This window comes from Epinephelus fuscoguttatus, linkage group LG15, assembly GCF_011397635.1.
Source record: "Epinephelus fuscoguttatus linkage group LG15, E.fuscoguttatus.final_Chr_v1".
NCBI lineage: Eukaryota > Metazoa > Chordata > Actinopteri > Perciformes > Serranidae > Epinephelus > Epinephelus fuscoguttatus.
In genome coordinates this window covers 21,483,384-21,501,067 of record NC_064766.1, presented here as the reverse complement: position 1 = coordinate 21,501,067, position 17,684 = coordinate 21,483,384, and the positions used below count along the sequence as shown (strand labels likewise).

Here is a 17,684-nt window from a genome sequence, read left to right as displayed (position 1 = left end):
TTATTAAGACAAAAATCTGAAAATACACAAATTGCATCTAGACAGCATGGAGATGTTGGTAATTTGTTTTTAACAATGATTTATTGGCCCCATAAGTGAAAAACTGATGTTTAAAAATACCATTTTTGCATTGACTCCAATTGTTCGCATGAGAGCGAAATTCAAAATGCTGTAAAAAATTCAGTTTTTGAGATAAAATTCTGATATTTTCCAAACATCATCTACCATGACTCCAAAATTTTTTTAATGAACATTGAAAATGTATTTAGCAAGAATTTGCAAGTATATGTTTACAATACCGTTTACAGTCAAACATTTTGATGCACTGCAGGCTCAATTTTCGATAAATCAAAAATCTGTGTGGATCTTTTGTGTAGGACAGTCTGAAGATGCTCTGTAGCAAGTTTGGTGTCAATTGAGCAAAAATTGTGGGAGGAGATAGGTTTAATAGGTTTTATAGTTTTTGAAAAAAACAGAGTGATGGACTTCATAATTTGCAATAGGTTTAAATGTACAAAAGTTTCTTCAGTATTGGGGCTACATTTTGGTGAAAGTTGCAAATCTGTAGCACATGGTTGATTTGTTGTGAATTTTCAAAATTTTGAACTTTAGAGGCTTGCTGTAGCGCCACCATCAGGACTATTGGCCTGTTTTTGCAGCTGAGGCAATCTGGCATGGGACTGGACCTTTGTGCAAAGTTTGGTGATTTTTCGCGCATGGGAAGTAGGATTTCCTCAGAAGAAGAAGAAAGAAGAAGAAGAACATGCAGGATAACAATAGGGTCCTGGCAGCTTAGGCTGCCCGGCCCCTAATAAAGTTTTGGTTGGTAAAAGATTTTTGCTTCAAAGTCCAGTGTGTAAGATTTAGGGGGATTTAGTGGCATCTAGCTGTGACGACTGCACATTGCAACCAGCTGAAACTTCTCTGCAGTCACATCAGGGATTATTGTCACAAACAGAACAAAGGCCTCACACACCTAAAGTTCCCCAGTGAACGTAGAAGTCACAGCTGCAGGATCCACCATGAGCATTTAGCACGTTAGCCAGATCTAACATGCACCCGTCAGTCTGCATCATCTTGGGTGTGTTTGATTTGGGTCATGTAGCGTGCTGGCAGGGTGGTGCATTAAATCACTGACAGTAAAGTTCCTCTAACTGATGAACTAATATCAGTTTGACAGCTTTTACCATGATGTATGACACAATACACTTTTACTATAAAGGTTTTTATCAGCCAAAAAATATGTTTTGAACTAAAACTGTGGACACAGTGAGTCGAGGTGCTTTAACCTCCACTACATCCCTGGTTAGCAGGATGAAGGCGCCCTCTTGTGTTGTGCATCACTTTCCACATTTCACTTGTTAACCTGCTGTGATGTTCACTGCAGGAAGACATGTCCAAACTCTCCAAATGGACCAAGACCAGGATAATTATAGTGCATATATTATAGTAATTATATAGCTCACAGGTCTGCCACATCAATGCATAAAAATTTAATTATAGATTTCTCTCAAACTGTGCAAAATGATGAAAACAAAATGTCTTCACTAAAGGAGTTCTGGTGATTTCTCTCTTCAGAGCCATTCAGCAGAAGAGAAACAACAACATACAAATATTCAAACACTCAGAGGACAGAGAAGTTTATAATTTCTTGCAGAGCAGAATATACCTGTGTTTCTTGCTAAATCCTTCTTCAAACATTTAGACTCAATTGTGGTCCCTTTTTTATGGAACTACGAAACACATAGAATTGGCAAGAAACACCTCTGCAAATCTAAAAACGAGGGGGGTCTGGCACTTCCAAATTTCCTATGATATTATTGGGCCTCAAATATGAGGATTATGACATATTGGCTAGATGACACCAAGATGGCTTAAAATGGAACAAGACACTTGTAAACCTCACTCTATAGTTGGCATTCTTCTGTCACCTTACACTGTACCTGCAAAATTTCTTGACTTTCAGAGGCTCCAGTCTTGACAGATGCCTTCAATCCACATCATACTCAGGAAAATTAATATCTTATATGTTTGACACTTTACAATCTGTCATCCCAGTTGATCACACTGTAGTAAAAACTAAATGGGAGGAAGACATGGGGGTTGAGATCCCCGAACACTTTGTGGAAGGAGAGCCTGGAGCACATCCATTGCTGTTCTGACAACACAAGGTACTGTTTAATTAAACTTAAAATTCGACACCGTCCTCATTACTCCAAGGACAGATTACACAGAATATACCCTGAAATTTCTCCTACTTGTGACAGATGCCTTCTAACAAATGATACTCTACTCCGCAGTTTTGCTGTGTGTCCCAAAATTAAGACCTACTGGATCACCATTTTCAAAGTAATATCTAGAATACTGCAAATCCAGCTAGAACCTGAACCCCTCATTAATATTATTCTAGGAATGTCTGATGATGTCAGGAAATTAAGCAAAGAAAAAAAGAAAAAAGTCCCCACGGCAAAGATGTGGCTTAGTGATCTTTCTTCTTCTTCTTCTTCTTTTTTTTAAAAAAAAAAAAAAACAACAAACATATTTTTTTATCATTTTTCATTGTGTTTTTTTTATTTTCATCTTGTGTATATGTATGTACAGTATGTATATGTCTGTTCAATATATGTTCAGAAAAACTGAAAAGGAGCATCTTCCAAGACAACTGCATATATGTACTATATCTAGATACATTGACACATTGCCCATCTATTTATTATGCTATTTGTTGACATGCTCTAATAAAACACATTTGAAACTACAAATTTCTTGCAGAGAAATTTCAGTTCAGCTAAACAAACATCATGATGAGCAGTGACAGCCTCCACGGCTAAACACACACAGGAAGGAGAGCCACCCAAAAAAACATTTACACAACAACTCAGGAGAAGACGTCAAAGTACCGCCCATAATGTTTGACTGACAGCTGATCTCAGTGCAGTGAAGAGACGCCACAGCAATCAGCTCTCACCAACAAACATGACAGCATGAGGTTAATAGTCAGAAGCTGGGTTTCCATTACCCTTACAAATGCGCAAAATCTAAATAGCGCAATAGAAAACAGGTAATGGAAACAAGTGAATTTCGCAAAACCTCTCAAATATTGCTTTTATGCTCTCATGAGGTGGTTTTTCAGACGTGTCGATATAGATGTATATCGCAAAAGTGTGATGGAAAAACTTTTAGCGCATTAACATGTCAAGTGACCCCACTACGTCACCAGACGGGTTCTTTTACATCCAGTTTTATGGCGGCTGCCGTATAACCAAAACAAAATGACACGGTACATGTGGACAGAGGAAACTGCTATCATCCGCTGCCTTCGTCTTTTGTTAAAAATGGTCACAGCAACAGCAGTAGATGCAACAAAAACCACATTGCCAACATCATTAAGTTTACGTAGTGGACTATGGACGTCCATTTTTTTTTAACAATAATTACGCTTACAGCTTAGATGTCAAACACCTTTCAGTGGAAACACCTGCAAGCCACAATTGTCCTTTATCGAAATTGTCGAAATATCGCTTTAATTTTGCGCAAAACTGTAATAGAAACCGAACTAGAGAGCAAAAATTTAAGCCACTGTCCCTAAAATGGCTTCTGTCTAACCAAGTTCACACAACTCGGCAGTGCCTCCATATTCATGATAAAACCGAAGTCCAGCATAGAGAGGCTGAGTGAATGTGGTCTGGACTCTGTGGAGGAGAGTCATGGTTACAGAGATGCTGTAGAAGGACAGAATACCTGCTCTGTGATCCAGGTACACTCCTACTCTGGAGGACTGAGGACCTGAGACGGGAGTTTCGGCATTGTTGTAAAAAAAATGTATAGCTTCTTTCATGACATTCTAATGTCCAAGATTTGTCATTGAGTCCAAATCTACATTCATACCAGCCCCCTGCTCTTCTGATGCTCTTGTATGCGACCGCTATGTAAATTCCTTCCCCATACCACTCACCTCCCAGTAACAACGTCCAGTCAGACTCTCTCTACTCAGGACCTGAAAACATTCAGTAAATCTGTTTATATGACTGGGATAAGACTGTTCTTCAGTCATTACGGTTGCTCTTCTGTTCCCTTCAGATAATAACAGACGTGTGTGTGCTGTGTTTGGATCCAGTGTGATTTCACGTGAATATTTTAAGAACCAAGCTCTGGTCTTGGGCTCTGGGTCTGACAGTAACACATCCGCGTCAGTCACTGTCAGTGAGACGTTTGTCCATGTCTCCCTCAGAACGTCCTGTAGTTTATCTCTGACTTCTGACACAGCTGCTGTCACGTCCTCAAAGTAGCTCAGAGGACGGATGTTGATGCTGGATGAGTGTGTGGATTCACTGAGTACTGACAGTGAGTGGTAGTTGTGTAGAAACTGGGTGTGATCCTCTGTGTGTGAGAGCTCCTCCAGCTCAGCGTCTTTCCTCTTCAGCTCAGTGATCTCCTGCTCCAGCTTCTCCTGAAGCTCTTTGACTCGACTCACTTCAGTTTCCTGCTGCCATCTGACCTGCTGCTCCACATCAGAGCGTCTTTCCTCCATGAGACGGATCAGCTCAGTGAAGATCTTCTCACTGTCCTCCACTGCTTTATCAGCAGAGCAACTGATAGCCTCCACCTCCTGTTGGAGCAGCTTCACATCTCTCTCTCTGTCCTGGATTCCCTGCTGGATGTTTTGTCGACACACCTCCAGCTCTCTCTGCTTCTCAGTCCTTTCTGCTGCAGCTGACACTGTGTCGTGGCCTTTATGTTCATCCACAGGGCAGAGATAACAGATACACTGCTGATCAGTGCGACAGAACATCTTCATCACCTCATCATGACGAGAGCAGATGTTCTCCTGCAGCTTCTTGGAGGGCTCCACCAGCTTGTGTTTCCTGAACGGAGCTGAGTCATAATGAAACTGAAGGTGTTTCTCACAGAAAGAGGCCACACACACCAAACAGGACTTGAGGGCTTTCAGTTTTCTCCCAGTGCAGACATCACAGGCCACATCTTCAGCTCCAGCATAGCAGTGATCAGCAGGAGCAGCTTGGAGTCCAGTCTTCTTCAGTTCCTCCACTAAAACTGCTAACATGGTGTTTCTCACCAGGACAGGCCTCGGTGTGAAGCTCTGCCTACACTGAGGGCAGCTGTAGATTTTCTTCCCATCCTCTCCATCCCAGTGGGTTTTAATACAGTTCATGCAGTAGCTGTGTCCACAGGGAATAGCCACCGGATCCTTCAGTAGATCCAGACAGACAGAACAAGAGAAGGTTTCTTGGTCCAACTCAACTCCTTTCTGCGCCATTTCACCTCTCAGTGACAATGCCTGTCTGACTCTCACTTCATTAAAGGTGAAACTAGTTTGAGCTCTGAACTAAACAAGTTGTAGATCTAAAGGGGAGGGAACAAGGAAACCTGTGGACAGCGAGAAGCTCGCTGTTTGTCAGAGCAGGAGGAGGAGGGAGGGCTCATAAAGCTTTGAGTCATTCCAGGAAGAAGGGCAGCACTTTGAATTTGAACCTTGTTTCCATATTTACAATAAAGCCTCATTTAAAACCTGCTCCCTGTGTGATAGCATTTAAGTTTTTAGTTGTAAAGTACTTGTTTCTTCTTCAGGTTTACGTCATAGTTCCATGACTGACAATAGGGAGTTTTCACACTAATCTACCATAAAATACTTTACCTGCTGTAAAATTTTCTTACATGTTTGGTCATTCACTTCGAAGCATTTGTGACAAAACATTTAAATATCAGAATATCACCCTGAAGCAAACCAGGATTTGAAGTCAGTGTTAATTTTGGCAGTAGTTTTAGATTTAGTCTCAGTCTTTAGACAAAGACATTCATTCGTTTTAGTCACATTTTGGTCATTTTTATCCTTCACAGTTTTACTCTAATTTTAGTTGATGAAAAGTCATGACGGGGGAAACACATATCAACAGGGAAACAGACTTTGACACAACATTGGCGGCTGGATGCTGCTTGCTCAGCAGCTGTTCACCAGCTGACAAGTGGAAGTAGCTGCTAACAGCCACCACTGCAACTAACAAATTCCACAAATGTTTTCAGCCGCTCCACCGTCCACAGTCAGACACACAGGGCTGATTTTTTTGTTGTTGAATTACAGCTCACAACTCGCACCAACGGCTGACACTGCTCCTGCGTGAGTGTAGCCAAACATCCTGGTGCTGACTATTTACTGGAGACGGCACTCCGATCTCAATGTCACCACTAACATTTTCTTCCTGTTGAGCCCGGTCCGAAGTCATTGTGCTTGGGCAGTGACTTGCGGCTTCAGAAATTGACAAAACGCAGTGTTGGGATTCACTGGACCACAGATTATTTGTCATTCTCACATCTAAGTGAGACCCCAGTCTTCAAAACTGATTGGGTACTACTGATACAGTGACATGTCACTCTGTGAAGTCACCAAGAAAACTTTAGGAGAAGCTCTGATCTTTACCATTGATGGGGGCACTTGCTCACAGACTATTGCTGCTCTTCCTCCTGAGCCGCTGATCGACTCTCACTCCTAAGACTCTTGCTGCTCTTTCCCCAAAGCTCCAGCCGGCTCCTGCTCCTAAACCTCTGCAGAGTTAGGACATCGCACAGGAGGACCTGCCATGCCCTTTCCCCATTCTCTCACAGCAGGAGCAGAACCTGGAGACCAGAAAAGTTAGTGTGCCAAACAAAAGGTTTGCAACTAACTTTCCAGCAACAAGGAGAACCAATTTGAGTTAGCACCCCAGCGTCTAACTCTGCAAGGACACCGAGTGACCATCCTCCGGGGGTTTGCACCTTCGGAACAAGGACACAGCAAAGACTGCACCTGGAACTCCAGTTTTTTACAGCCTTCATCTGCCGGCTAACAAAAGCAGCACACCACAAAGCAACTCTTCCCTCCATCCATTCAAAGATTGGTTAAGTAACAACTGGGCATAGCTTTATCACAGCTGTATAGGCTAAGCAAGACTATTTAACTTTGTCAGTTGTGATTTAATGCTGTTTATTGAGTATTTGTTGTGATTGTTTGCAGTTAGGTTATTGGTTAGTTGGCTCCACCAAAGCAAAGTGATGTTAGTTTGCTAATGCTTCACACAGACAGAGTCTTGCATGCAACTAAACAATCTCTGCACTAATCCAGACCCTTTGCAACACATATCGCACACACATACTCACTCACAAATTGGCTTTCAACATAGCTACACCCAAAGAGGCATCTCAAAGCTTCTTTCCCCTTGTCTTTGTCCTAATCACACGGTCAGGCAGACCACCCCCGATCTGACACCAGCCTTGATTCGGCCACCTTGTAGTTCTCTGCTGTCAGCCATTTTGTTTTGTAGGCCAGTCGGCCCTTTGTTTCACACATTCACCTTTTGTCTCTCTCTCTCTCTCTTTCTCTCTCTCTCTCTCTCTCTCTCACACACACACACACACACACATTTAATTATGAATCAAAATTCCAAAGTTGTAGTTTAGCGTATTTTATGAGACTGATATCAACTGGCTAACATTTTTCCTTTTCGGGAATGGTACCCCACAAGGTGATTTAATGTTAATTAAGTCACATTATTTGACATAAATAATTATTATTATTAATTATTTCCTATAACCATTTTGATACAAGAAATGCTGCCCCATGTCAAGGCCTAGATCCTAACAGACACCTCAAAAGTTTCATCAGTCTTTTTATTTTTTTGGGCACTCTTTCAACTTCGTTATCAGCCTGTATTCTCAGGTAATAAAACTTGATGCTCTGGTTAAACTTCAGCCACTATAACCTCAAGTTTCACCGACAGAAAGCTTTTCATATTAAAGTATCACTTTGAATTAAAAAGGCTTCAAACATATTGAGGTCAACCTGAACTTCAACAGGTGAGCATGAAGTAAAATGAGTCCATAAGAAACACTTTTGTGAAACATGGTTGAGTTAAAGTTGAATCAAAGAGACAATGATTTCAGCTCTTTTATTTTAAATGGTGAAATGCTGGAACGTGTGTATAAGGTGAGGTGTTGGAGACGAGAGCTCTGAACACAGGTGCACCACATTTTATCACCTTTGTTATTTTTTTTGTGCGCCAGTGAGCTTAAAGTCCAGCACTCACACTTGACCTTCCTACAGTGTGCTGACGATGTGGCACAACTCCGTCTTCAGTGTGAGGGGGACTCTGTAAAGATCACATGTTTTAATCATATAATGTCTCTGCATCAGTGGTGTGAGCAGACTGTGTTTAAAAGTGCAGTATGGAATTCTGTCTCACTCCCAGGCAGCTTTGGGTTGCTGGTTCGGTCCAACTACCAGCCTAAAACGTTTGTATTTCACAACCTGGGAATGAGACTCAACAACCAGCGATCTCTCTCCAGAACTGCATACTGCGTCTTTATGTAATAAATGTAGGTGAGCCTAACAAGCTTATCTTATCCAACAATATGACGCACTCCTGATCCATTTCAACCTTTGGCCATCACTGGATCCTCTGTAGAAACTGTCAGTAATTTAAAATGTGTTGTGAAACCGTGTTTGAATGTACAATCAGAGCTGACTGTATATTTAATGAAACCACACAGAAATTGTATCTACTCAAAAAGTTGAATGATTTTAGAGTTACTTAGTGGAGTATTTTATTTTTCACCATGGTCACATGGTGTCAAAATCTGAATGACAGAAATGATTTGAAATCACAGACAGTAATAAGAGCAGCTTGTGAAATTACAGGAAAGTCTCAGAGACAACAAAGTGAGAAATATGAATTAAATATAAAGAGCAAAAAGTAACTAAAACTAATTAAGTAACTGAGATGAAAAGAGTCCTAGCATATCATACTCCCTTAACAGTAAATGCTATATGTTGAAAAATGACATGTTGATATATGCTACTAGTGTTATATTAAAGAACACCTTTAGGCAACAAAATACATTGCATTAAATGTCAATGTACACACTAGTGCAAAAGCAGATTATCAATGACAAATATACAGCTACCCTCTCCAGTGCTGCCTCACTAGCAGTCACCAGAAACGTGACAAAACTCAGACAGTTAAACAAAAATAATGGACAATAAATAAGACGTATATATGACACCATGGTTGGTTCAACAAGCACTGTGACATCACATAAATTAAGTAACCCGACACGTCTTATAGAATTACCAGTAGAATAAAACATCACCAAAGCAGACAACATGGAGCAGTGAAGGGAACGTTGAGGTACTTAGTGCTGTGTTGCTTCCTGGGACAAGTGCGCCATCTTGTGAGGAACATGCTCTGCTACATGTGCTCTGGTACCTGTTTATCTTTTGTTTATTTGGCTAAATAGTTGCTACATTGGTCAAATCAGATGGAGAAATGGAAAGAGAAATTCAACTGCAGTGCCAAACAACAGCATCTGGACAAACTGATAAATAACATAGATCCATGTGACTCAGCAGCTCAAGCCTGGATTACAGACCCTGATGCACGACCTCCACTCACAAACCCAGACACTGTAAACTACCTCATTTTTGGACTGAGTGCGTGCACTTTACATGAGTTTAAAAGTTGCATGTGTCTGTCTGTTTATCAAATGACACTAGGCAAAGCGAGCTGTAACACAAACTACAAGTTTATTTGCACATTTAGATGTAAAATAACAGAGAAAAAGTAAAACAATACCAAAACAGTTTACATGTGCAGATGAGGGCTTTTCTTGGTGCCTCGCCTAAAGGGAAGAATAAAATACACATATCTTCCACACAGTGAACACATACTGAGGAGAAATAAACAGAACATCAAATAAATCAGGACTATGCAGAAACACTGCAGCCACATAACACAGTGATGATTAATACAGTACCAAATGTTTTTGTCATCAAATCAGCTTTAAGTCTCTTTTTGTACTGGGACAAAGACATAGAGCCAGTTTAAAAGCTCAAGTTCATGTTCCTTAGTTGGACTCCATCGTATTTCGATGAATACTGCCCTCTTGCGATACATCGGTAGATAAAGGTTATCGGTTTGTCTGGTCGGATAAAAATTAACTTTCATATACTTCATTTTGAAAATAAAAGTACATGTTTGAAGAATGTTAATATCAGAAGTAGTCAATGCATTATATTCTAATTAAAGAGGAGAGGCTGCAGCACATGACTTGGCAACACATTCGCACTCCGACCTTGTCACATATAGACGTTTGGTCATGGACTTTCCACGGTCACATATGACGTGCAAGGTACTCTGGGTGTGCTGGTTGTTGATGTTTTGGGACACTGTGTCAAGTTCTCGTCTTTCAAAATACACTTCCGTTTTCACAGGAATTTTTTTTTAAATTTAATTTTATATACTTTATTAATCCCCCTGAGGGGAAATTCCTTTTTTTCCACCCTTTTTGTCATTAACACACAAGTCTGAAAGACACACATGCACAAACAGGACCTATACATGCACAAAGTGGAGAGATGTCAGAGTGAGGGGGCTGCCTTGCTCAAGGGCACCTCGGCAGTGCCCAGGAGGTGAACTGGCACCTCTCCAGCCATATCCATATTTGGTCCAGACGGGGACTCGAACAGGCGACCCTCCGGTTCCCAACCCAAGTCCCTATGGACTGAGCTACTGGGGCGGCAGTAGCTCAGTCCATATGTAATTTCACAGTATGTATGTAATTTCACAGTTACATACAGTCCCTTTTAAAATAAACGGACAAACAAAAGGAAGTGGTTAGGTTTAGGCAACAAAAGGAAGTGAGTTTCTTGATTCCAAGAAATCTTGTTGATGTAACTTAAGAAATTTCTTCACCATCAGTATGTACCGTAAAACTTCAATTAGTAGCCCGGGCTATTATTTGCTTAACTCACTGAACTCAATAAGCTTACATTTGGGACAGGCCTTTAATTCCTTTCACATGAAACTGTTGCTCAGCAAAGATCGGGAAATACAATCAAATTGTCTATTTAAACCAGTACAAATATTACTTGTGTAAAAATTAGGCTTCAAATAACATATCAGTTATGTGTTACATTATGAAACTCAAGGACTACAGCAGCCGACACAACACCACTTTATCCTGTTAAAACAATACTCACAACTTGGATTAATTTTCATGAAAAACACTGAATTCTTTTGATCAGTGGACCCTTACAAAGCAAAGGAATATGAATAACTTACAGGGTAATCAAGGGATGGACACATATTCTGATTTTATGACAGCTTCAGAGGTAATGTAGGGAGTCATAATGAAATCAACCAAGCTAACAATGTGTAGCATCTTCATAATGGCAAAAGTTTAAACATTTATATCTGTATATGCAGTCTAAAGCATTAATTTGTAGCCAATAATTCACTTTTATACATCCAAAGACCTTCTAAAATACTTGCTTGGCAACCAGACCAGGCTTCTAATCGAGAGATGAGAAACAAAAGGAGTCCTAAGACAGACCCTTGTGGTACCCCACACTGTATCACAGCTCTCTCAGACTCTATACCACAAACATTAACATTAACATATTGCTGTCTATAATAAATTATTAAAAATTAATTTGAGGATAGAACCATCTCAAGCAATACGTCATGGTTGACAGCATCAAACACTTTGGAGTGAGCCAAGAAAATACTACATGCAAACTCTCGTTTCTAAGGCAGTATGGACCCTATCTATGCACTGATGTAACAGTGTTATTTTGACCTTCACTCACAGTTTCAGCTACGTGTTGTTGCCCTGTTAGTTAGTTCCTTATTTCTGTTTCTAATAATTGATGACTGTACATTTAGATTGAATGGACCCAGCATGTGACCTTGTGTAAACCATTGCTCCATTAAATGACTTCTGCCTATGTGAGTTTACAGAACTCAGCAGATGAGAGAAGAAGCCAAAATCCAGCATAGAGAGGCTGAGTGAATGTGGTCTGGACTCTGCGGAGGAGAGTCATGGTTTCAGAGACACTGTAGAAGGACAGAATACCTGCTCTGTGATCCAGGTACACTCCCACCCTGGGGTAATGGTTTTTGTAAAAATTTAGTGCCCAAGATTTGTCATTTTGTCCAAATTTGCATTCTTTCGACCACCCTTCTCTGCTGATAGACTTGTATGCGACTGCTACATAAGCTTCTCTCCCGCTCCATTCCACCTCCCAGTAACAACGTCCAGTCAGACTCTCTCTACTCAGGACCTGACGATATTCAGTGAATCTGTCTGGGTGACTGGGATAAGACTGGTATTTTGTAACGAATGTTGCTTTTCTGTTCCCCTCAGATAAAACCACCAGTTTGTGTGCTGTGTTTGGATCCAGTGTGATTTCACGTGAATATTTTAAGAACTCAGCTCTGGTCTTGGGCTGTGGTTTTGAATCTGTCAGTAAAACATCCGCGTCAGTCACTGTCCGTGAGAAGTTTGTCCATGTCTCCCTCAGAACTTCCTGTAGTTTATCTCTGACTTCTGACACAGCTGCTGTCACATCTTCAAAGTAACGCAGAGGACGGATATTGAAGCTGGATGAGTGTGTGGATTCACTGAGTGCTGACAGTGAGGGGTAGTTGTGTAGAAACTGGTTGTGATCCTCTGTGTGTGAGAGCTGCTCCAGCTCAGCGTCTCTCCTCTTCAGCTCAGTGATCTCCTGCTCCAGCTTCTCTTGAAGCTCTTTGACTCGACTCACTTCAGTTTCCTGCTGTGATCTGACCTGCTGCTCCACATCAGAGCGTCTTTCCTCCATGAGACGGATCAGCTCAGTGAAGATCTTCTCACTGTCCTCCACTGCTTTATCAGCAGAGCGACTGATAGCCTCCACCTCCTGTTGGAGCAGCTTCACATCTCTCTCTCTGTCCTGGATTCCCTGCTGGATGTTTTGTCGACTCACCTCCAGCTCTCTCTGCCTCTCAGTCCTTTCTGCTGCAGCTGACACTATGTCATGGCCTATATGATCATCCATCGAGCAGAGATAACAGATACACTGCTGATCAGTGCGACAGAACAGCTTCATCACCTTATCATGACAAGAGCAGATGTTCTCCTGCAGCTTCTTGGAGGGCTCCACCAGCTTGTGTTTTTCAAAGGCAGAGGATTCATAATGAGGCTGGAGGTGTTTCTCACAGAAAGAGACCAGACACACCAAACAGGACTTGAGGGCTTTCAGTTTTCTCCCAGTGCAGACATCACAGGCCACATCTTCAGCTCCAGCATAGCAGTGATCAGCAGGAGCAGCTTGGAGTCCAGTCTTCTTCAGTTCCTCCACTAAAACTGCTAACATGGTGTTTTTCACCAGGACAGGCCTCGATGTGAAGCCCTGCCTACACTGAGGGCAGCTGTAGATTTTCTTCCCATCCTCTCCATCCCAGTGGGTTTTAATACAGTTCATGCAGTAGCTGTGTCCACAGGGAATAGTCACCGGATCCTTCAGTAGATCCAGACAGATGGAACAAGAGAAGGTTTCTCTGTCCAGCTCAACTCCTTTCTGCGCCATTTCACCTCTCAGTGACAACGCCTGTCTGACTCTCACTTCCTGAACAGTGAAACTAGTGTGAGCTCTGAACTGAACATCATGTCTTCCTGCAGTGAATGGAGCTTGTCAGCTCTGTCATGTCACCACATGTTGGTTACACCCATCTTCAAACTGTAGATTTGAAGGGGAGGGAACAAGGAAATGTGTGGACAGAGTGGAGCTCGCTGTGTGTGAGAGCAGGAAGAGGAGGGAGGGCTCATAAAACTCTGAGTCATTCTGGTTTGAGACAGAGATACGGGAAAGCTTTCTGATTTCTCAGTTTGATTCCCCTCCTCGGCTACTCTCCTTGTGTCTTAGTCCTGCCCACTGGAGATGTGAGTGGACGATTCAAGGAAGAGACACGAGGAGAGAGGAGTCAAGGCAACATGCATTTCACAAAATAAGACATCCTTGCATCGAAGCCTTCATTTTGGAGCGATGTCAATTAAATATGAGGTGGGGTAGGGCTGCGTCATCTGTCCAGTGCCCCTCAGAATACAGATACAGATAATGTAGCTAGTCGAACAGAAACAGATTCAAGTAATAGTAAAAGCTCATCCCTAGTATATAGCGTTATTCCATTTTATATATAGTACTTCTCATACATATAGAAATATATTGTATGATAATTATGAGAAGTAATAGCTAAATCAAGAGTGATATATAGGTATATATATATATATATATATATATATATATATATATATATGGGGACACAGGGCTGACACATAGAGACACAACCATTCACACTCACATTCACACCTTCAGACGATTTAGAGTCACAAATTAACCTGCATGTCTTTGGACTGTGGGGGGAAGCCGGAGTACCCTGAGAAAACCTGCCGACATGGGGAGAACATGCAAGGACTCCCCATTCCCCAAGGTTTGACCCCACACACACACACACACACACACAACACACACACACACACACAACCACACTCATGTCCATCTATCTGTACAAGTTTTCATTCTCTCTTTCTCTCGCAAAGGATTTGCCAATGGATCCTCAGTCATCGCTCCTCCAGCAGGCCTCTTTGATCTTCATGGTGCATTTTAGGAATTGAGACATTCTTCATTATGGAGCACTAAGATCAATTTCACGGTCACAAGCCGAAGAATTGCAGATTAAGGAGTTGAGCTGACGCAAAATTGGAAAATGGGAGAGGTCTTGTGTGTTTAACACTTGTTTACAATAAAGCTCATTCCTCATTTAAAAACACTGATCATCAGCAACTTTTAGAAGAGTAAACTCTTCTTGGAATCAGAGGGTTTGGAGATGACTCCTTACTTTTTAAAATGACCTTTTCTGTCCAAAAATGCAATTTGATTAAAATTTTCAATGATTAAAGTAATTCAGAGAGGAAAAATAGACAAATGAATCGGTGCTGTTAATGAAATTCTCAAACTGTTTTTACTTATTTGCTGAAGTCATTTGAGTATTTTGAAGGGAAACAAGTTAAATCCTGAATATAACTTTGAGTAAAGATTTTCACATATTACCCATCTGATTTAGTGTTGTGTGAATATGAGACAGTTTCAACACACATATATATATATATATATATATATATATATATATATATACAGTACAGGCCAAAAGTTTGGACACACCTTCTCATTCAATGCGTTTTCTTTATTTTCATGACTATTTACATTGTAGATTCTCACTGAAGGCATCAAAACTATGAATGAACACATGTGGAGTTATGTACTTAACAAAAAAAGGTGAAATAACTGAAAACATGTTTTATATTCTAGTTTCTTCAAAATAGCCACCCTTTGCTCTGATTACTGCTTTGCACACTCTTGGCATTCTCTCCATGAGCTTCAAGAGGTAGTCACCTGAAATGGTTTTCCAACAGTCTTGAAGGAGTTCCCAGAGGTGTTTAGCACTTGGTGGCCCCTTTGCCTTCACTCTGCGGTCCAGCTCACCCCAAACCATCTCGATTGGGTTCAGGTCCGGTGACTGTGGAGGCCAGGTCATCTGCCGCAGCACTCCATCACTCTCCTTCTTGGTCAAATAGCCCTTACACAGCCTGGAGGTGTGTTTGGGGTCATTGTCCTGTTGAAAAATAAATGATCGTCCAACTAAACGCAAACCGGATGGGATGGCATGTCGCTGCAGGATGCTGTGGTAGCCATGCTGGTTCAGTGTGCCTTCAATTTTGAATAAATCCCCAACAGTGTCACCAGCAAAACACCCCCACACCATCACACCTCCTCCTCCATGCTTCACAGTGGGAACCAGGCATGTGGAATCCATCCGTTCACCTTTTCTGCGTCTCACAAAGACACGGCGGTTGGAACCAAAGATCTCAAATTTGGACTCATCAGACCAAAGCACAGATTTCCACAGGTCTAATGTCCATTCCTTGTGTTTCTTGGCCCAAACAAATCTCTTCTGCTTGTTGCCTCTCCTTAGCAGTGGTTTCCTAGCAGCTATTTGACCATGAAGGCCTGATTCGCGCAGTCTCCTCTTAACAGTTGTTCTAGAGATGGGTCTGCTGCTAGAACTCTGTGTGGCATTCATCTGGTCTCTGATCTGAGCTGCTGTTAACTTGCCATTTCTGAGGCTGGTGACTCGGATGAACTTATCCTCAGAAGCAGAGGTGACTCTTGGTCTTCCTTTCCTGGGTCGGTCCTCATGTGTGCCAGTTTCGTTGTAGCGCTTGATGGTTTTTGCGACTCCACTTGGGGACACATTTAAAGTTTTTGCAATTTTCCGGACTGACTGACCTTCATTTCTTAAAGTAATGATGGCCACTCGTTTTTCTTTAGTTAGCTGATTGGTTCTTGCCATAATATGAATTTTAACAGTTGTCCAATAGGGCTGTCGGCTGTGTCTTAACCTGACTTCTGCACAACACAACTGATGGTCCCAACCCCATTGATAAAGCAAGAAATTCCACTAATTAACCCTGATAAGGCACACCTGTGAAGTGGAAACCATTTCAGGTGACTACCTCTTGAAGCTCATGGAGAGAATGCCAAGAGTGTGCAAAGCAGTAATCAGAGCAAAGGGTGGCTATTTTGAAGAAACTAGAATATAAAACATGTTTTCAGTTATTTCACCTTTTTTTGTTAAGTACATAACTCCACATGTGTTCATTCATAGTTTTGATGCCTTCAGTGAGAATCTACAATGTAAATAGTCATGAAAATAAAGAAAACGCATTGAATGAGAAGGTGTGTCCAAGCTTTTGGCCTGTACAGTATATATATATATATATATATATATATATATATATATATATATATATATATATATATATGTATATTCAGATTTTTTTTATTTTTATTTTTTACAATTTTTAATAAAAGCTACAAACTGCAACTTTAAGTCAAGGCCAAGACACACCAAACCGACATCAAAGAATCTTGGTTCAGTCCACCATGAGCATTTGGCACATTAGCCAGATCTAACATGCACCCGTCTGTCTGCAACATCTTGGGTGTGTTTGATTTGGGTCATGTAGCGTGCTGGCAGGGTGGTGCATTAAATCACTGACAGTAAAGTTCCTCTAACTGATGAACTAATATCAGTTTGACAGCTTTTACCATGATGTATGACACAATGCACTTTTACTATAAAGGTTTTTATCAGCCTAAAAACATGTTCTGAACTAAAACTGTGGACACAGTGAGTTGAGGTGCTTTAATCTCCACTACATCCCTGGTTAGCAGGATGAAGGCGCCCTCTTGTGTTGTGCATCACTTTCCACATTTCACTTGTTAACCTGCTGTGATGTTCACTGCAGGAAGACATGTCCAAACTTCACTGAGCCTTTGGCAGCTTCAAACAACATCAGTAAAGACAGATTTAAATATATGTAATATCACACTGTGTCAGTTTGGTCACAGGAGTCACACCCTGTAACACTGATGATGCATTCAGGTCACATGGGAAAGATGGGAGAGGAGAGTTTCCACTTTACAAATATCATTCACATCAGCTCTCAGGTTATAAAAAAGTATTTTGCATCATATCTGTTGTCTCTTGTGTGTTTCAAGACAAAAAAACCCTCTTCACACCTGAACCTAACCAAATCAACTCTAAATATCTCTCTGTAATAAATCCTCTTTGACTCAGTGCACAAAGAAAATGTTCCTTGTAAAAAGCAACACATGATAGAAAACTCTGCTCATTTCTCTGTGACAAAACTGTTTGAGTGAGGAAAGTTAAAGGACAGAGACTGACTGACAAACGCTCCTCTGCTCTGAACATGAACAGTGGACTTTGTGGTGTTTCAGGAGGAAATCTGCC

General features: G+C 41.3%; 1 protein-coding gene across 1 annotated transcript; it reads right to left on the bottom strand.

The window, feature by feature from the left end:
- Positions 1 to 3,858: 3,858 nt before the first annotated feature.
- On the bottom strand, positions 3,859 to 13,972 carry LOC125901718 (tripartite motif-containing protein 16-like). The gene is made up of 2 exons (XM_049597583.1): positions 12,923 to 13,972; positions 3,859 to 4,801 (listed from the first exon to the last, which is right to left on the bottom strand). The coding sequence occupies exons 1-2, from the start codon at positions 13,397 to 13,399 to the stop codon at positions 3,926 to 3,928; spliced, it is 1,353 nt and encodes a 450-aa protein (XP_049453540.1). The 5' UTR covers positions 13,400 to 13,972; the 3' UTR covers positions 3,859 to 3,925.
- Positions 13,973 to 17,684: the final 3,712 nt, after the last annotated feature.

Excerpts from the sequence above, each read along its gene's own strand:
- LOC125901718 (XM_049597583.1), bottom strand. The coding sequence starts at position 13,399 with ATGGCGCAGAAAGGAGTTGAGCTGGACAGAGAAACCTTCTCTTGTTCC. Across the intron at positions 4,802-12,922 it reads TCTGCTCTTGTCATGATAAG|GTGATGAAGATGTTCTGTCG; the intron begins GTGATGAAGCTG and ends CGTCATGATGAG.